The sequence below is a fragment of the Natator depressus genome, chromosome 9 (genome assembly GCF_965152275.1).
Source record: "Natator depressus isolate rNatDep1 chromosome 9, rNatDep2.hap1, whole genome shotgun sequence".
Lineage (NCBI taxonomy): Eukaryota > Metazoa > Chordata > Testudines > Cheloniidae > Natator > Natator depressus.
The window spans coordinates 73,070,210-73,091,456 of NC_134242.1; the positions used below are offsets into that span (position 1 = coordinate 73,070,210).

General features: G+C 42.5%; 1 protein-coding gene across 2 annotated transcripts in view; it reads right to left on the reverse strand.

Moving 5' to 3' along the window:
* LOC141994242 (connector enhancer of kinase suppressor of ras 2-like) overlaps nucleotides 1-21,247 on the reverse strand; it is a 530,195-nt gene that overhangs the window by 150,280 nt on the left and 358,668 nt on the right. For both annotated transcript variants that reach the window (XM_074964467.1, XM_074964466.1), the window contains one exon: nucleotides 3,121-3,207. In XM_074964467.1, coding sequence (XP_074820568.1) covers nucleotides 3,121-3,207 — 87 coding nt within the window. The remainder of the gene's footprint in view (nucleotides 1-3,120; nucleotides 3,208-21,247) is intronic.

Genomic DNA, 21,247 nt, shown 5'->3' on the forward strand with positions numbered 1-21,247 from the left:
AGCTGACAGATCCAAAATCCTGCCTAGCGGATTCTAGAATGTTGGTCATGAAGACATTTGACTACAAGATTTTGAGAAGGGTATTTGGTAGAGCTGGTCAGAAGTTTTCTGATGGAATGTTTTTCTGCTGGAAAATGCAAATAGGTCAAAAATGACATGTTTTGGAAAAATTTGTCAATTTTGATAAAGAACAACAGACAAATAGGATTGTGATAAGATCAAAATATTCCATTTCAACCTCTTCAGAATGGAATATTTCTATTTTCCATTTGGAAATGACTTTTAATTTCAATATTTTTAAATTTATAATATAAAATGAAAAAAGTCAAAATCAGTATGAAATGTTTCATTTTTATCAAAATAAAATGTTTCGATCAACCCCAAATGAATTTTTTTAATTTTGTTTTTCAGGAAATTTTAAATATTTTTGTTTTCATTGTGTTTCATAATGCAGATTCACCTTTGAAATGCCTGCCCAGCTCTACTGTTTTGGAAAAGTATGGCTTCCTGTACTTGGATCAACAGTAATTAATAAAAGTTAACAAGTAAATCAGAATAGTAACTGAGCTTAAGATAACTGTGCATGGAGGAAATAATCATTCTATAGGCTTCCACAGACTTCCATCATAGTTCCCCTCCCATTGCTTGTCCCTGTCTGCCCGCACAGTGTCGAAAGGCAACTAACACCGCCAGGCTGCTGCTGGCCACCAACATAACCCAGCCGCCTCCTGTTTCCCAGCTACAGCATGGGCAGGAAGGGGTTAACACTTAGGGCCCAGAGAACCTGACTGCAGAGGTTTCAGCAGCCACAGAGCCTGGCCAGAGCGGTGGCTCAGCAGGGGAAAGTGCCTAGAGGATGGAGCAGCCCTGCGCTCCCTGGGGACAGGACCTAGGGCTGTGGGGGTGGGGACGGGCAAAGAGGGTGCTAATCCCCTGCCCAGGGGGCTGCTGTGGAGCCCACAGGTTCGGGGTGGGACCAGGCTGGAAATTGCTTCCCCCCCCACTCCAGAGCTTATGGCAGGGCTTTGGCACATGCAGGGCTCAGCTCCTCCTGGCCAGCAAACCGGGCCCGAGGGGCTTGGGCTTTCCCACGGTGCCACCCCAGCGAGAGGCAGTGGGGGAAGGAAGGAGCCGGCCAGCCAGCTGAGCTGAGCGCTCCAACCCGGGGCTGGTTCTCTGCTCAGCGCTGGGAGCAGGACGCGCCCCGCTGGGGGCATATGGAGGAACAGCGGGGCTGAGGAGGGGGTGAAGGGGCAAAGCAGGGAGAGAACAGCAAGAGAGGGAGCACATAAAGGGCCGATGGGTGGGCAGCAGAGATGACACCCAACCAACCACCGCCTGGCACTCATCAGATGCCCCAGCTTGCAGTGTGCAGCCAGAGCCAGCTGGAAAGGGGACAGGGTCCTGCTGGTTGAGAGCTAGGGTTGCCAGGTGTCCGGTTTTCAACCGGAACGCATGGTCGAAAAGGGACCCTGGTGGCTACAGTCAGCACCACTGACTAGGCTGCTAAAAGTCCAGTCGGCAGCACAGTGGGGCAAAAGCAGGCTCCCATCCCTATGTGGCTCCCAGAAGCGGCAACATGTCCCTCTGGCCGGGGGGCAGCCACGGGGACTCCGTGTGCTGTCCCCGCCCTGAGTGCTGGCTCCTCAGCTCCCATTGGCCAGGAACCATGGCCAAGGGGAGCTGCGGGGGTTGTGCCTGTGGGTCCAGGAAGTGTGCAGAGCCCCCTGGCCCCTCCACCTAGGAGCTGAACATGCTGCCACTTCTGAGAGCTGCCTGAGGTAAGCACTAACTGGCCGGAGCCAGCATCCTACACCCTCTCCCGCACCCCAACCCCTTGCCCCAGCCCTGAGCCCCCTCCCACACCCAAACTCCCTCCCAGAGCCTACGCCCCACATCCTCTTCCCACACCCCAACCTCCTGTCCCAGGCCTGAGCCCACTCCTGCACCCAAACTCCCTCCCATAGCCCTCACCCCCTCCCTCAAACCAACCTCCTGTCCCTGCCCTGAGCCCCCTCCTGCGTTCCAAACTCTTCATTTCTGGCCCTACCCTGGAGCCTGCACCCCCTCCCACACCCCAACCCTCTGCCCCAGCCTGGTGAAAGTGAGTGAGGGTGGGGGAGAGCGAGCAATGGAGGGGGGATGGAGTGAGCAGGGGTGGGGCCTCAGAAAGGGGCAGGGCAGGGAGCAGGGCAAAGGTGTTCAGTTTTGTGTGATTAGAAAGTTGGCAATCCTACTGAGAGCCCGCATGCAGCAGGGGCTGCGCTGAGAGACTGGCAGGTGGAGGGGCCCAGTCCCGCATGCTGCAGCTTCACTCCACCACCAGCCTTGCACACCCACCCGCACCATCAGTCACTGGACCGCCTCACTCACTACTGGTGGGTGAGCAGCTGGTGAGCAGGGATCCTCATGGCAGGGAAGCAGAAAATATAGGACAATTTGCCCACTTTTAAGAAACTTTGGGACACCTGCAGGAGGGCTTAAAAATTTGACTGTCCTGTTAGAAATGGGATATCTGGTCACCCTACCACTAACAGCTAAGAGAGATGAGGAACAGTCGGCAAGTTTCATCCACCACCAATCAAAGCTGAAATGTGACAAATACATTCTTTTATCTATTGGTACTATTTCTACCACCAACCTTCTTCCCGAAGGCCCAACCCTGAATCCTTTTTTCTCCAAAACACTCACTGAAATCAGTGGCAGCTTGAACACTCAGGGACTGCCAGACTGAGCCTTGATGTTGCAGTTTCATGACTAGGTCATCAAAGTGGACTCTAAGTACATCAGTTTGTATGTATAATGTGGGTATGGAATCATACTGAATGAATATATTTTAAAATTTTATATATCATTCGCAATTATCTGAGCCATATAGTCACTCAGGCATTTGGAAAGGTATTTTATTTTTTATTACCATTAAAGAGAATAGAACGCCTTAACTGACAGAATTCTATTTTAATTTTCAGGAAAGCAGAAGTAACAGGACAGTTAGTAAACCCTTCCATACTCTCCACAGCACTCATGAGAACTACAGCAGGTGTCTGTGATGCACATTTTCATCTTTTTTAAAGAACAGAGAGAAAAATCTTGGATCACAGCAGTGGAAAAGGTACTCACCTCGACTGCCTCTCTTGTACATGTTTGGTTCTTTCGACTCTCCGATCCAGCTGAACTCTGTAGGCATAGAAACAGGCCTCAAGTCACCTGGAAACAATCAAAGAGGAACCATTTTAATTTTTGCAACTCATTAATAAAAAGTTGTTGTATGATAGAATAATTAATGCCTGTAAACTGGTTAAAAAAATCACCCTCCAGTTTTATTAGCATCCATTTATTAAGGTTACAGCTCCCTGAAGCTTTTAAATATCATGGGTCAGATTCTGCTTTTTGTTATGATGGTTTAAATGTAAACTCCACTGATTTCAGTGCAGTTATTCCTTATTGTAATTCAGATTAGAGTTTTGCTGTATAGCTATCTCCTGCAAGAGAGTTCCCAGCTCAGCAAGCAGATGATTTTGAATGAAGGAAAAAGAGCTTTCTGAAGTGGCTAACATGCTTTGATAAAATTAGAAAGGTCACTGATTCACCCACAATAATTCAGAGCTCTCAGTCTAAAAACAGTAACATCAATCTTGTAACACATATCTGACTCTGAAAGGTACATGCTGGCTGATGCGGGCATCTTCTACCTACGTAGAAAGTGGACTAACTGCAAATGCCTTGAGGAAAACAAAGGACACCTTGTTAAAAACAGAGATTCAGAAATGATGGTTTCCACTAGTCTGACCTTTACTGTAATATCTGCACTACAACCATGCTGAATGAACCAGTAGGCCTTATTCTATACTATGGAACCAGTAGTAGTTATGGTAGCAAGGCCATTAAATTAGGAATACTGACTACGGGGGGATAATCTTTTTTGACCTTGATTATCATCATTGAACACACAGAACCACCCTCTAGATCAGGGGTGGCCAATCTGTGGCTCCAGAGCCACATGCGGCTCTTCAGAAGTTAATATGCAGCTCCTTGTATAGGCACCGACTCCGGGACTGGAGCTACAGGTGCCAACTTTCCAATGTGCCACAGGGGGTGCTCACTGCTCAAACCCTGGCTCTGCCACAGGCCCTGCCCGCACTCCACCCCTTCCCACCCCTACCCCTGAGCCTGCTATGCCCTCGCTCCTCCCCCTTCCCCCAGAGCCTCCTGCATGCCACGAAACTGCCGATCAGGAGGTGCGGGAAGGGAGAGGGAGGTGCTGATCAGTGGGGCTGCTGGTGGGTGGGAGGCTCTGGGAGCTGGTGGGGGAGATGATGGGGGGCTGCTGATGTATTACTGTGGCTCTTTGGCAATGTACATTGGTAAATTCTGGCTCCTTCTCAGGCTCAGGTTGACCACCCCTGCTCTAGATCATGAGTCAACTCCTCATGTGTTAGGATATAGATATTCAGGGCTGTCTGTAAAGGCCTATACTCTAAGAATTTAGGTGTATTCCTATCACTTAGCTAGTTCTAGAAGTATAAAAGAAAGAATCAAAATCACTGTCTGCCGGTGTAAAGGCCTTTTCTCACTGACAGTCTGAGGCCCTGTTCTTAGGCTAAGATCTTTGGCTAAGCAGCAGAGGCAGCCATAAGCTGGGAAGCGACTGGTCACATCCTCACATTCCAAACTAGTCACATTGAAAGAAGGTGCTATTGGGCTGTTAGGAATACAATCCTGTCCTGATAATGCCTATCACCTCCAGAGAAAGGGAAGTGCCTAGAAAATGTAAAAGGAAACTTAGTTTGATAGCATCGTGTCTGGCAAGAACTCACTTATCAATAGACACAGCTGGGAAACCCTTATGTCTTTATAGATGTAGTTGTGAAATCCTCACTTCTGTATTGCTTTGTCATTATAGTTCCCACTTTGCTATTGTTTATTTGCATGGTCTCTGTCTGGTTCTGTGATTGTTTCTGTCTGCTGTTGTCAAGGTTCCTCCCCCACTCTGAACTCTAGGGTACAGATGTGGGGACCTGCATGAAAAACCTCCTAAGCTTATCTTTACCAGCTTAGGTCAAAACTTCCCCAAGGTACAAAATATTCCACCCTTTTGTCCTTGGATTGGCCGCTACCACCACCAAACAAATACTGGTTACTGGGGAAGAGCTGTTTGGATAAGTCTTTCCCCCCAAAATACTTCCCAAAACCTTGCACCCCACTTCCTGGACAAGGTTTGGTAAAAAGCCTCACCAATTTGCCTAGGTGACTACAGACCCAGACCCTTGGATCTTAAGAACAATGAACAATCCTCCCAACACTTGCACCCCCCCCTTTCCAGGGAAATGTTGGATAAAAAGCCTCACCAATTTGCATAGGTGACCACAGACCCAAACCCTTGGATCTGAGAACAATGAAAAAGCATTCAGTTTTCTTACAAAAAGACTTTTAATAGAAATAGAAGTAAATAGAAATAAAAAAAAAAACCCCCCTGTAAAGTCAGGATGGTAGATACCTTACAGGGTAATTAGATTCAAAACATAGAGAACCCCTCTAGGCAAAAACCTTAAGTTACAAAAAAGATACACAGACAGAAATAGTTATTCTATTCAGCACAATTCTTTTCTCAGCCATTTAAAGAAATCATAATCTAACACGTACCTAGCTAGATTACTTACTAAAAGTTCTAAGGCTTCATTCCTGGTCTATCCCCGGCAAAGACAAAATATAGACAGACCCACATACACTTTGTTTCTCTCCCTCCTCCCAGCTTTTGAAAGTATCTTGTCTCCTCATTGGTCATTTTGGTCAGGTGCCAGCGAGGTTACCTTTAGCTTCTTAACCCTTTACAGGTGAGAGGAGATTTCCTCTGGCCAGGAGGGATTTTAAAGGGGTTTACCCTTCCCTTTATATTTATGACAGCTGTATAATTAATTTTGCTGGGTGTAAACTAATTAAGGTAGTGGGATATAATTGGTTAAATAATCATGTTACAATATGTTAGGATTGGTTAGTTAAATTTCAGTAAAATGATAAGTTAAGATATAGCTAAGCAGAACTCAAGTTTTACTATATAGTCTGCAGTCAATCAGGAAGTAAGGGGGGAAATGGGAACAGGGAATGGGAGTGGCGAATTGGAATCATGTTTTCCTAAGGGGGGGATGGGAACAGGGAATGGGCATGGGGAAATTGGAATCATGTTTTGCTAAGGGGGGAAATGGGAACAGGGATACAGGTAAGGCTCTGTGGTGTCAGAGCTGGGAAGGTGGACACTAAGGAAGGAAACTGGAATCGTGCTTGCTGGAAGTTCACCCCAATAAACGTTGAATTGTTTGCACCTTTGGACTTCGGGTATTGTTGCTCTCTGTTCATGCGAGAAGGACCAGGGAAGTAAGTGGGTGAAGGACTAAGCCCCCTAACATCATGGAATGAAAAAAAACATTCCAAAAGCCAAGCTGAGTCTAGTTCTGTGGTCTGCTTGTTTCAGAATCAAGTTATTTTCTGAAACATTAAACATTGCCCAACTATCTTGTTCCTAAAATAATCACATATCTGAAAACACTGTACATAAAAGTTTCTTTTCTTGTTTCCAGTAGCTCATTTCCTCAATTCTACTGTTCATTACTGAAAAAAAGCACTTATGGTGCATAGCTACTGTACTGATGGATGAACGGACTTTGTTATTTATGGATATGTGAAACATCTTCACTGAATGGTCTATATTAACTAAGCTGTCACTAATTTATAATATTACAACATAATAATTTATTTTTATAGGAAGATTTCTTTCATAATAATCCTGTCTTATAAATGATAAGATATTATTTACCTTGCTCCATTGTTCTAATGGCACTTTTCCTTAACCATCTTTTTAAAAATATAATTATAATAAAAGGCATTTTGAGTATTTCTTATTTGGATTTTCTCTGACTTGGATTTTTCCTGTTATATTTTCTTAAATATCTTTGGTTTCAGTTTTATGTGTAATGCCTTTCAACATTTGTAAAGACTGGATTGGGCACTGCACCTTAGAAGAACTGAACAAGATTAAGCAGATTGTCCATCAAAATTAATTAAAAGGATACAGGTAGGCCAAACTTGACAGCAAGTTTTAGATTTTGTAGCAATAAACTTTTACAAAACTCGAGATCAATAAAAATCCTTCTGTGAAGTTAAAAGAAATCATTCAAACTGCAAACATTTTAAAAAAAACAAATAATCATTCTCTTCCAGGGTTTGCAACTCAAACATGGCAGCACTATGCTAAGTGTATAAGATCCTGAAAGTAAAATGGACTAGAAACTGATTCATAATAACTATGAATGCAGTGTCAAATTTGTGTGATAATGCTTTATAGTTATTATTTCTTACCTAGTACCATATGTCAGAGGTAATCCTCCAGTGCGGGGTGGTGAGTTATATGGGCCCGTGGTGCCCGGGCTCCAGAAAATTCAGGGCCCGGGGGGTTTGGTTTCACCAATGTTCAGGGCCGGGTCTTTCCCACAGCCCCGCCTTCCACCCCTGCGTGCTTCCCCCAACCGTCCCTGCCTGCCCTGGGCAGCAGGCGGTTGCCCCTGCAGCTCTGCACTGTGCTCCTGAGCCAACTGCTGCTGCTGCCAGCTACAACTTAGGGAGCAGCACTGGGGGCAGGCTGAGATGGCTGCTGTACCTGCGGAGGGAGGAGGTGCATGGCAGCCCTCACCCACCTCAGCAGGCAACTCTGAGTCAATTCTGGGGGGCGACTTATCCTGGCTGGACCTCCTGAGCAGCAGCCTGGGGGGGACAGGGAGGACCCCCCCCCCCCCTCGGCTCGCTGCTGCCGGCGGGGAGAGGGCTGAGGGAAGTCCTCCTGTCTGACCCCTTGCCCCAGGCCTGGGGCAGCCTGCCTGCTGCACCCTAAACTCTTCATCCCCGGCCCAGTCCCACACCCCACACCCGAACCCTCTGCCCCAGTCCAGAGCCTGCACCCAGCACCCAACCCCCCTCCCAGAGCCTGCACCCCTCCCACACCCAAACTCTCTCCCAGAGCTTGCACTCAAACCCCCTCCTGCACCCAAACTCCCTCCCAGAGCCCACCCCCCACACACAACCCCACTGCCCCAGCCCAGAGCCTGTACCCAGCACCCAAACTCCATCCCAGAGCCCACACCCAAACTTCCTCCCAGAGCCTGAACCCCGAACTCCCTCCTTTACCCAAACTCCTTTCCAGAGCCTTAGGAAGGTGTGTGTGTGTGTGTGGTGGTGGATGGAGTTGGACCCGTTCTGGGCACCACCAAAAATTATACAAACCTGCCACCCCTGCTCCAGTGGTAGATCTAACTTTCATAAACAGACTCACAGGTACCTCTCTTTTTCGAGGGTTAAACAAAAGTTTTATTTGTCCTTCCGTGAGATGGAAAAGGATGAGCACAAAACACTGCAGGTTTAGCCCCAGCACATGGAGCTTAGCATTCAGATTCAGGCCACCTGAAGCTTCCAGTGTATAAATTACCCACACTCAAACTCAGGAACTGTTTTTTCTGGCCCATCTCCTGTTCTGACTGGTCCCAGATTCTGCCTTCTTAATAACTTAGTCCAGTAAAAGATATCTCTCCCACCTTGTCTCGCTAATATCCTGAGATCAACATGGCTACCACAATCCTGCAAGAGTAAATCAGGGCAATTATCCCCTGAGTTTTCTACCTAATTGTTGTTAAGGCAACCCAACTGATTCCCAGGTGTCAGCATTCTCTGCTGCTCTGCTCAACTGAGAGGAAGAAAGCATGAAAGGAACTAGAATAGAAAAATGCTGCAGCGTAAACAAATATAATAGGATTGGAGGAAGACAAAACAAGACAATCTTTTCATACTCTATTTGTATCACATTCAGTCCCTTAATCATTCCACAACACAAGAGTCTTATAAACTACAGAAACCTCCTGTAATGGATCCAACCCCACAAAGCACCAGATAACTCTCTCACAATGTGCACGTACTTTACAATACTGATAAAGACAGATTGTAATTTCTTACATGCAGGCAAGCTAAATTAAAATGAGGATCCCTATATAGTCTCCCAATAACAGAATTTCTTTCCTTTTTGTTTCTCTTCTTTCCTCTCCACACTTATGTTATTTTATCATTTCTCATTGTATTATCTTTGCCACACGAGACTGTAAATATCATAGGGCAGGACCTTATTCTCTTTAATGTCTGTATAGCACCCATAGCAAAATATATTCAAATAATAGCGAGTGTTGATTTGGCAGAACATAAAACTGCAGATCTGCTCATTTCTACTTGTGTATAAACATTGTGCAATATGGTCTCTCAGTTTTCACTAAATATAAGTTCTTTAGACTTGGAGAGAATGCGAAAGAGGAAAGGACTCTGACCTTCCAATTTATTGCTGAGCAAGCCCATGCTGAGATTTGGAGAGCATTAGTGCGAACCAGCACAGAGCAATCAGCATAAAAGACAGGAACTTGTGATGGGAGACAAACACAGCTCAAACAAAACAAATTGCTGATTTTGCATACTAATTCTCATAATACAAAGCTCCAAACAAAAGCAAAAACTGTCAAGGTGTACAAAAAAAGTCATGCTGAAATGTTCTCTGAATACCAGGAGTCAATACTCGATTGATAGCAATCCTAGCTATGACTTTAAAAAGGCTTCACTTATGTATGTCATGTGTATCAGCCAACATTAGTATTAGCCATTCACAAAGGTGTTACGGCACTGCTCTGCAGTTAAAAATAAAATCAGACATTTCCTGATTTAGACAGGACACCAGGCTGCTGTATGAAGGAGCTGATTGTTCCTTAGACAGCTTTTAAAATGGAACCGGACAATACTTAGTTTAATTTTTTCTCCTCTTCCTTCCAAATATGTGCCTACTCCCTTTTAGGGACTTTAGGAGTCTCATACATTTTGGATTTTAACAGTTTGGCCAGGAGGAGGTGGTTGGATATAGATCTGTTCTGGTAAACAAGTCATAACTAGGGTTCAGAGTCAAGAGTACAGAAATATTATGAAATTTGGAGTCAAAATGGAAGAAATTTCACCATATCAGCTGTTATCAAATTTGTATCAGGACTCTTGTCTGAAATTATAAGGGGTTCAGATCTAATTATTTTGGCTTACCCCTTATTTATAAAAGAACTGTAAAACTATATTGTTACTTCAAGGATATACAATGTGGGTTTAAACAAAATGAAATTTAAATTTAAACTAGAGATGGAAAGAGTGATCGTTTTTGTCTGATTACAGTTGTTTTGTACAACTCAATATATAGAAAGATTTTTAAAATATTGTAACTTTTATACTAGAATTCTCATGTCAGGTAAAATGCTTTGGGCAAAATTCTGTAGTTAAAGACGATTAAAATTGTGAGACATACTTTTCCCCATAAAAAGGACATTTACCTATTGAAAAAATCCTCCAATAATGAGCTAGAATAGGATATAAACGGACAGTGTAAAAGGGCATGCTCTGCTATAGCTGATTCTCAAATCATGACAAATACAAGAAAAAACAATTACATGCTCATGCTTCTGAGTCATATACTTATAGATTTTTGTTTATGGGGCAAAAAGCATAGCAATTTACTATAAAACCTCCACATTTTTACCTAGGTTAAATCTCCTATTTGGTATGGGTGGCATACCAGTTTACAACATAAAAATGGCCCTATGCAGAAGATCTGCAAAAGAGGCCTGGATTGTCCTCTCCTATGGGGAAAACCTCTCTTGAAAATGCAAGGTTGAATTTTGAGTTTCTTTCCAGTTTATACATTGAGGGGCAGTTGTTTCTAACCTTTTGTTGGATGAAACAGCTGTGGCTTGGAAGCCATGAAAATCCTTAAACTCCATAGCGAAGCCAAACTTCTATCCGGAAGATTCTGGTGTGGAGCAGTACTGCCATAGTCTCTCTGATTCGAATACATTTGGTTTACTCTGAATTCCAAGAGAGAGTTATAAAAAGGACATAAATGGCCATTCAGGACCATGGGCCAGATCTGCTCTGACCCTTTTGTGTCAGTTGGCAGCACAAAGGGGCCTGAAAACTAGCTAGCACAAAGTAAATAAATCAGTCTGTCTGAAGGAGTTTGAATGAATGCAAAAATACATATTGCTGGAATAGGGTTTGGAAAAAGGTGCATGTTACACCAGTTAAGGCTGCCTAGATTCCATTCTGAATTCGGTTCAGATTGTCTAGGGATATTAGGAACAATACAATACTCATGTTTTTATTCCTAAGTATAATATATATCCTAATAGAGAAACTAAAAGTGAAAGGAAAATTGCATCTAGAAAAGCCATCTAGCATGTGGAGAAAAGCAGCATTTTGACAGGCTGCTTTACACAACCTTCCAGAGTCATAAGCTGAGTCAGCAACTAAGCATTCAGCAACTGCATAATAATTACATTAAAGGAGTTAGACTAAGATCAATGCAGAAGAAAACAGCTCTCAAACTTGGCCCCTACAGCTGTTAAGCATGCTTTTTATGCATATTGTATGGGGCTGCAGCCCTGGAACTCAAGACAGATGACAATTAAGGAGCAACCAGAGGCAATTAGGCACAACCAGAGGCAAGTTTAATGTAAATGTAATACGGATTGTCTGTCCCCTTCAAGGGCAGTAGAAACTAGGTGTCAGTCAACCCATGTTCCATGGCATGACCCTTTAAGGTTCCAGGAGTTTTGGGGTACTTGAGAGCCTAGTGAATGGCAGAGGCAGATACTGGGAAAGAGGGAATTAGTATATGGGGAAAATTCATGCTATGGCTTCTTTAAAGTCCCAGGAACTCTTGTAGAACAGGGTGGGAGCAAAGCTGGCGCAAATCCTGGGAAGGAGGGCTGCATATAGGCTGAATCATCCCTCATAAAAGGAGAGACGCTAGCAGGAGAAGGACTGCTTCCTGCTGAGCTTTCCCAATGCAAGGATGGAAGGACTGAATTGAAAAAAGAAAAGGAGTACCTGTGGCACCTTAGAGACTAACCAATTTATTTGAACATGAGCTTTCGTGAGCTACAGCTCACTTCATCGGATGCATACCGTGGAAATTGCAGAAGACATTATATACACAGACACCATGAAACAATACCTCCTCCCACCCCACTCTCCTGCTGGTAATAGCTTATCTAAAGTGATCATCAAGTTTGTGCTGGAAATGGCCCAACTTGATGATCACTTTAGATAAGCTATTACCAGCAGGAGAGTGGGGTGGGAGGAGGTATTGTTTCATGGTGTCTGTGCATATAATGTCTTCTGCAATTTCCACAGTATGCATCCGATGAAGTGAGCTGTAGCTCACGAAAGCTCATGCTCAAAGAAATTGGTTAGTCTCTAAGGTGCCACAAGTACTCCTTTTCTTTTTGCAAATACAGACTAACACGGCTGTTACTCTGAAACCTGAACTGAAAAAATAGCCAGCTGAGAGATGCTGGTTTAAGACTGCAGCTGGCCTGAATTAGCACAGCCCCAGAAGGAAGGTTAAGGGAATCCTGATCCTAGGGGAAGAAACTTGTGTGGCTTATAGCACACAGGCTCCAGAAGGAGGGTCGTGGAACTCTTGAATAAAACTCTATCTGAATGATTACACAGGTCCAGAAGGAAGCTGTGGGACTCTAGAATTTAGGCCTGTCTGAATTAGCACACAGGCTCTCATCAGAAGGGGCAACAAACTTTGTACATGGAGTCATATACCAGATATGGACTGGTTACAGAGCTTCCAACCCAGAGGGAAACACATCTGGTTTCTTAAGATCCTTTAATGAACTGCCAGGTATAGCTGTTGTATGCTCAAACAAAGTATGCAGTGTTGCTTGAAGCCGTGTTGGTCCCAGAATATTAGAGACCCAAGGTGAATGAGGTAATATCTTTTACTGGACCAACTTCTGTTGATGAGACAGAAAAGCTTTTGAGCTACACAGAGCTCTTCCTCCGGTCCAGGAAAGGTATTCAGGGAGTCACAGCTAAACTATTTGTTCAACCTTGTATTTAGCTGTGACACACTTTGTGCAGCTCAAAAGCTTGTCTTGATCACCAACAGAAGTTGGTCCAATAAAAGTTCAGTATGGACCAGTCAGTTTAGTGTCTCTCAATTGTACTGAGTTGCTAATTACACCATCTGAATGCCTAACAATTTGGTCATTTGTCTGTCCATTAGTTACAGCAACAGGCTGTGGCTGGTTTGGAATCCTTGAGTCATCTTCTTGTTCTGCATCCGCCATCTGTAGAGTTTGCTCTGCTGATTGTTCTTTCTGAGGAACAAACTATAGATGTGACAGTTTCTGTTGAACTCTCCCCTGTCGGTCTCAACTACATATGATCTGGGTGATCAATTATTTTTCTTTACAACACCTGGCATTCTCCATCCTTTTTCTCCATCCAGTTGGACACAAACACTGTCGCTATATTCTAGACCTGTCAGTTTTCTGAGTGATGTCTGTTGTACAAGTGTTTATAAGCTCTTTTTGCCTTTTTATCTGATTTGGCTACTCTGTTCACATCTGGCTACTTTAGAGATAGACTATTTTCCAAAGACGAAGCAGTAGTTCTGAGTTGTCTTCCCATCTGGAGTTGGGCTAGGCTATATCTAGTAACTGTTATCAGTGATGATCTGTAACTCAAAATAGCAAAGAATGGATCTTCTTGCTGTAGGACTTCCTTGGCTGTCTGTACAGCTCTCTCAACCTCTTCTGTGGGCTGCTAATACAACCAAAATCATATTTAGTTTGGAATGACAAATTCCACTCCAGTGAATTGTGGTCTGTTGTCCTTCACTAGTTGTTCTGTAATGGTAGAAATGGCAAAAGTGCACTTCAGTTTCTCAATAACACTGTGAGACATATGTCTTTCAGATACGTTATTTCTATACTTGGAAAAATAGTTCACTGCAACCTGGTAATAATGTCCTTTGAATTCACATAAATCTGCAGCTAGTCTTTTTCAAGGTCTGTCTGGTAGAGGTTTTGTTATTAAAGGATCTTTACATTGTGTTGGTCTGATATATCTTCATGTGAACATGGCAGAACTTTTATTCTTTACGTCCTTGCTGATGCCCAGCCACCATACTGACCGGTTAGCCTGTTAATGACATTTAGTTAGTTTCACTTTCTTAGTCTCCTTTAGATACTTGGCCCATTGGCCCTAAAGTAATTTAGAACTTCTTGAAGTTGTGTATCTATCATGGTTGCTTGTTGTAACTGATACAGTCTCTTTTCTGACAGTAGTCGGTATGCGTCCACAGCATCTATGTATACCTTTCCATCATCTTCGACTGGATTTTGGGAAATTCCTTTAGCCAAAGGAAGTGCTAAACTGACAACATTTATCACAACCTTTGGGATATTTTGCTTCTGAAGATTACCTTTGGGGTTTACCAGTGCACCTGAAATTTTCCAAAGAAAGATGGTAGAACCGTTAATAAACTCAAATGGAGTTTCAGAGTAACAGCCGTGTTAGTCTGTATTCGCAAAAAGAAAAGGAGTACTTGTGGCACCTTAGAGACAAACCAATTTATTTGAGCATAAGCTCAAATAAATTGGTTTGTCTCTAAGGTGCCACAAGTACTCCTTTTCAAATGGAGTTGTAGTTTTCATGGACAATATTTTGATAAATGGATCAGCAACCAAAGAACACAACAAAACCTCTAACATTTAATCAGTCAGTCTGGACTGGAGCTACGTAAGGATAAGTATGTTTTCTGTCTACATCAAATTGAGTTTTTGGGACAGACAATAAGAATACATGGAATCAGTCCTACATCTGAGAAAGTAAAAGCAATTCAGGAGTTGAAAGCAGCAATAAATATACTAGAACCGAGACATGTACTGGGCGGGTAAATTACCTTGGTCAATACCCACAAGATCTTTCTATAGTGACAAAACCACTGAATGAACTATCAAAGTCCAACACAGTGCGGCTATGGGGTCACATCAAGAAATTGACTTCAAGAAGGAAATAATCTCAACAGCTCCAATTCTCAAGTACTGTGATGTGAACAAACCCACAATGGTCAGGGTGGATGTAAGCATCTATAGTCTAGGTGGCATATTGCTGCAACAAGGATCTGAGTGGAAGCCAATTATATTTTTCTCTTGCATGCTCACAGAAACAGAAAAACTACATGCACAGATTGAAAATGAGTGCCTGGCAAGCATATGGACATGTCAGAACTTTTACAAATATCTGTGAAGACTGGATTCTTTTACACTGATAACAGACCATAAACCACTCATAGCCCTCACCAACAGAAAAGACCTAGATCAAGCGCTGCTGAGATGCCAGTCTCTATTGATAAGGTTAATGGATTTAACTTACATTCCTGGGAAAAATCTATTCGTAGCAGACACTCTTTTACAGACCCCAGCATCACAGCTTATAGATTCTATGCATCTGTTGTATGCTCAGATACAGTAACTCCAAGAAAAACACTACAACCTCTTTCCTCACAAACTCACCCCAGGGACCTTTTACATGTTTCCCAAGATACACAAACAATGGAACCACGGCAGACCCATCACATCAGGCCACTCTTACTGAAGAAATATCAGGAGGCATAGAAACTGTCCTCAAACCACTTACTACACAAACTGTACTGAGGTACATCAATGATATTTTCGTCCTCTGGACAGACAACCTAAGCTCCCTCATAGATTTCTGCCACAATTTTAACAATCGGTACCCATCCATCAAACTCTCTCTGAACATTCCCTCACCAGTGCCAACTTCCCTGACACCACAATCAGCTTCAACAATGGAACCCTATAAACGACTATATACAAAAAAACCCCACAAATCACCACACAACCTCCATAGATCCAGCAGCCATGTCGTGAAATAAATATTTCCTGAACTCCCTCTTCTGGCCTTCAAACAACACTTCAGCCTCACCAAGCACATCATCAGAAGCAAGCTTCACACAGACCAGAACACACCAACTCAAAGCAGCACCAGATCCTGCCATCACAACAGATACAAAACCTGCAGACATATCTCCACTGCTGTGATGATCAACACCACCCCAACATACCTTTCAAGATCCATGGGTCCTACACATGCCTATTACAACATGTGGTGTACCGCATTAGTGCATCAAATGCCTCAGCTACAGCTATGTGGGTGAAACCAGAAAATCACTACGTTCTCCAATGAACTCACACATAAAATGATAAAAGACACAAAAACACCCTATCACCCATGGGTGAACACTTTTCACAAGATGATCACTGTCCATATCTCACCTCTCAGTCTTCGTCCTCAAAGGAAACCTGCAGAGCACCTTCAAAAGACAAGTCTGGAAACTTAAATTCATAACTCAACAGGTAGCGATCAATGGCTCCATGTCTAGTTGGCAGACGGTATCAAGTGGAGTGCCCCAAGGGTCGGTCCTGGGGCCGGTTTTGTTCAATATCTTCATAAATGATCTGGAGGATGGTGTGGATTGCACTCTCAGCAAATTTGCAGATGACACTAACCTGGGAGGAGAGGTAGACACGCTGGAGGGTAGGGATAGGATACAGAGGGACCTAGACAAATTGGAGGATTGGGCCAAAAGAAATCTGATGAGGTTCAACAAGGACAAGTGCAGAGTCCTGCACTTAGGACGGAAGAATCCAATGCACCGCTACAGACTAGGGACTGAATGGCTCGGCAGCAGTTCTGCAGAAAAGGACCTGCAGGGGATGAGAAGCTGGATATGAGTCAACAGTGTGCTCTTGTTGCCAAGAAGGCCAATGGCATTTTGGGATCTATAAGTAGGGGCATTGCCAGCAGATCGAGGGACATGATCGTTCCCCTCTATTCGACACTGGTGAGGCCTCATCTGGAGTATTGTGTCCAGTTTTGGGCCCCACACTACAAGAAGGATGTGGAAAAATTGGAAAGAGTCCAGCGGAGAGCAACAAAAATGATTAGGGGACTGGAACACATGAGTTATGAGGAGAGGCTGAGGGAACTGGGGATGTTTAGTCTACGGAAGAGAAGAATATGGGGGGATTTGATAGCTGCTTTCAACTACCTGAAAGGGGGTTCCAAAGAGGATGGCTCTAGACTGTTCTCAGTGGTAGCAGATGACAGAACAAGGAGTAATGGTCTCAAGTTGCAGTGGGGGAGGTTTAGGTTGGATATTAGGAAAAACTTTTTCACTAGGAGGGTGGTGAAACACTGGTATGCGTTACCTAGGGAGGTGGTGGAATCTCCTTCCTTGGAAGTTTTTAAGGTCAGGCTTGACAAAGCCCTGGCTGGGATGATTTAATTGGGGACCGGTCCTGCTTTGAGCAGGGGGTTGGACTAGATGACCTCCTGAGGTCCCTTCCAACCCTGATATTCTATGATTCTATGAACTCTGTTGGACACCAAAAACCATTGACTAAAAAGACACACCAGTTTTACAGTTCATTACAACAATTTGCAATATATCGTACTGCCTGCTAAACCTTAGCTACCCACTCTATTTGAAGTGGTGTCCTACAGCATGTGTGAAACCCTTATGCTTAATAACCTTTCCCACTTTGTATTTAGTTCCGACACTCTGGCTACTTTCTCCATACCTGAAGAAGAACTCTGTGGAGCTCGAAAATTTGTCCCTTTCACCAACAAAAGTTGGTCAAGTAAAAAAAATATTATTTCGCCTACCTTGTCTCTCTCATATCCTGGGACCAACATGGCTACAATATGACAAACAGATAAAGTATATTACAGATGGTGCCAGTATAATATAGGTTAGCATTCCATTACAGTCTCTATAAGAATTAATCAATAAGCCCCACAAAAGAGAAATCTTAGTCTGAGTCCTCTGGTTTGGGAGTAAACCATTGCAAGACAAGAGGGAGAAAAGGCTCAAGTGCCACATAAAAATACTGCAGATGTGTCTACGAACATCCCACCTGTATATATATAATGATTACCTTATTTTGATGTATAAGAGGGTATGACTCAGATGTTAATTGTATGCGTTTTGTAATTTCATTGAAATTGCCAGGTTGCAGAGTGTTTTATAATGAAATGAATGCAAAGCAAGGCAGGTAAAGGTATAGCTCAGATACAGCTATTGTAACAGCAATACAGAGAAGGTTATTGCTACTGAAGTACAGAAAACTTCCATCTTGTCTTTTTTTGGGTTGCAATATTTACACATTCCTTTTCTCTACTATACATCCTTACACACCCTGTGAACTCCCTCTTCATGTTCACCCATTACATGTAGGAACAACATCTAGGAATGCTACAACTCCATTTGTCATCATGGAAAATTACTGAACTGGAAAATTACTGAACCCAAGTAAAATAGATATTGTAAAAGAATAATTTAATACCAAGAAAACCCACTGAGCTTCACTACGTATGTGTGTTTTTAGTACACAGTCAAAAGTAGAGATGAGATTATCTGCCAGCATGAGAGTTCAGAACTATGATCCATAAGTCTTAGAAAAAGCAAATGGCAAATATATTGTACCTGGAATAGAGTCTCATCATGGTACTAAGCTGTATTTTCACAAATAGTTTTGAAAATGAGAAATTGAAGGGAAGTGATTTTCTACTTTCTTGCTTGGCTTTTGCACTTGCTGTAAATATCAAGGAAGTCTCATCTGCAGGGACTTCTGGCAGATTCATTAAATCTACCAGCTGTGATAGGCACTAGATTATGACCATCATTCGTATTTTGGCAAATCCCCTGTAGGAATTTCTGAACTGCAGTTTGTATGAACCCCACAAACACTGAGAACAGACTATTCAACTAGGAAAGTGATTTAAAATATATTTAATTTTTTAAATATTATTTTTTCCTCTTTACCCTGGATATTCAGCTCCAGCAACAGTCCCAAGCTTCTAGATATTGCACCAAAGATAAACCATAGGTTGAAAACATAAACACAATCATTTATCATAACTCTTGAAACTTGCAAAAGTGGCTCTTTAAAACGAGAGATTTAAAACACACTATAAAAATAAAACTAAAAAGTACTTCTCAGGGTTAGAAAGCTTAGCTTCCTTTTAACAACACTTGTTTAAAACTTCTTGCTTTACTAATTTCTCCTACAAGCACCAGAGGTAAATACAAATGTGCTTTCTGTTTGTTTTCACTTTTTCTTTACTTTGCAAGGCCTTTTCCTGTGCTGCTGCTTTATTTTTTATTTTTTTAAAATTTTCATTCTAAGTTTTCAAACAATTTCTCAAAGCTGTGGAAAGCAGACACAATGGTCCCATCATGAGCTTAAGAAGAAAGTTTAAATGGTACTGGAATCTGGCGTGCACACACACATTGCCTGATGTTCTAACTACAGGTCATTGAACAGTATGAGTTTATGAAAGCAAGCCAAATCCATATTACTGGCTCACATTTCAAACACAACTCAGGTTTCTCTTTGATTCTATATTAAGGTAAAAGCCTGTGGGATTTACTTGCTCAGGGAGATGATAAAAACTGAATGATAACAGTATTAATATGGAGTCTTACTCTTCAGTGTTAATCTGGTGACTACTCTTTCGAGCATTGTGCAGGTTATAGTGTCTGATTGTACAGTATACTGGAAATATCCTACAGAGACAAATGATCTACTAAGGTTTCTCCAATCTTACCAGGAAACGGAATGATATTTAACTAAGGCCCTGTCCATACTATGGTTGAAACTGTGCCACCTACCACCATATTTAAATACCATTGTTGCTGGCAAGCCCTAGTACTACTTGATTAGCATGGACTGGGAATTTTTTTGAGGACTGTTCTTGAAACAAAAGCAATGCAAAGCATTTGGAAACCAGAATGCCCCTTGCCTGGGAGATCTCTGGATTGCAGAGAGTAGCAGGCTCTATCTCTTCCCCACTCCCAGTCCTGATGTAGGGGGCATACTGGGAACATTTCTGGGGAGGGGTGTGGTCATGACATCATATATTTCAGCAAGTCCCAGCTGTTGAAATCCCTTTGACGATCATCATTGCAGTGTGGCATAATTTAGAGAAGGCCTCAATCTGACTTTTGTAGTTCCAGGAATCATTGGGGAATGCAAAGATGGCTTGTCTTCTTCTCTGTGCAGTTCCACCGAGAAGACCATTGATGCAGCTAAGGACCTAAACCTGCTTCTGTAGGTATAGTATACAATGGAGTTATAACATGATTGTAACATGCTCTTCAGAGGCAAAATATACCCTGTCTACATTGGTAAGAGAAAATCATGCTTATAAATAATTGCTGGTATGGATTCAACATAAACAGAAAGAGAGGCACTAATACTAATACTCTTTTCTTCTCTAACTGTTGCCTTCTATCAGAGTGTCTCAAAGCACGATACAAAATCCCCCCCTCTCATTTTTTAACTTGTGTAGTCTAGAAAAAATATAGCATATGCATATTTACTTATGCAGAAATTGTGACCACAGAATTTATTCCACTGAGAAGTTGGATGTGATGCTTAAATCTTTATCAGAACATATCTGAATTCTGCAAGAATTTTTCACTCACATTACAACAATACACCAAATGAAACAAGCTTTTCTCACGTGCTTGTAAGTTTACTTCACAAAATATTACAAACCTAGATCAAGTTCCCTATTCTTTGGGCGGTATTTCTAATACAAAACTTAATTTTGCAAATGAACCCTATCTTTATAATGAGCCAAATCAAAACCTCAAGTCCAATTATCTCCAAACTTAAAGTTGTTTGAAATCTCCAACTGGACTTCTGCCACTAGTCTAAAATCTGAGTAGTACTAAGATATTTTCTGAAATATCTTGAGGAACCAAGTGAAGACACTTTCCGAAGATTAAGAGTGAGACAGAAAAGGAGATGCAGTTTGATCAATATTTTCCTATTATCCTAGAAGACTAACTTAGGTATGGAAATACTTCTCTGAGGGAAGGAAAAACGAGAACATGAAACAATGTCTTTTAAAAAAGTAGTATTCTATAGGTTTAAGTTTCTCCTCCAAATATCTTGGATTTAAGGGCTTTCCAGATTTGCTCTCTTTGAGAAAGTCCAAGAAGAGAAATTTTTCAAGGTTGCCCTCAACGGCCTAGTAAATTCTGTGCTGCCTAGTCTTGTCTCTAAAGAGATTGTGTACATATCTGGAGATATGCCAGTCCCATTTTAAGGTTTTTAGAAATACCAGTTGTGCAGTTAGTCAGGCTTGCATAGAAACCAGTTCTTATACTTAACCATAGATGGCTTGTGGTATCCACTGACTTTGTAGCAAAAATCCTGCTTCTGTAGTGTAGCCAGTTATGCAATCATATTCTTATTAGTCCTTTGTTCATATATTACAAATAAATGCCACATAT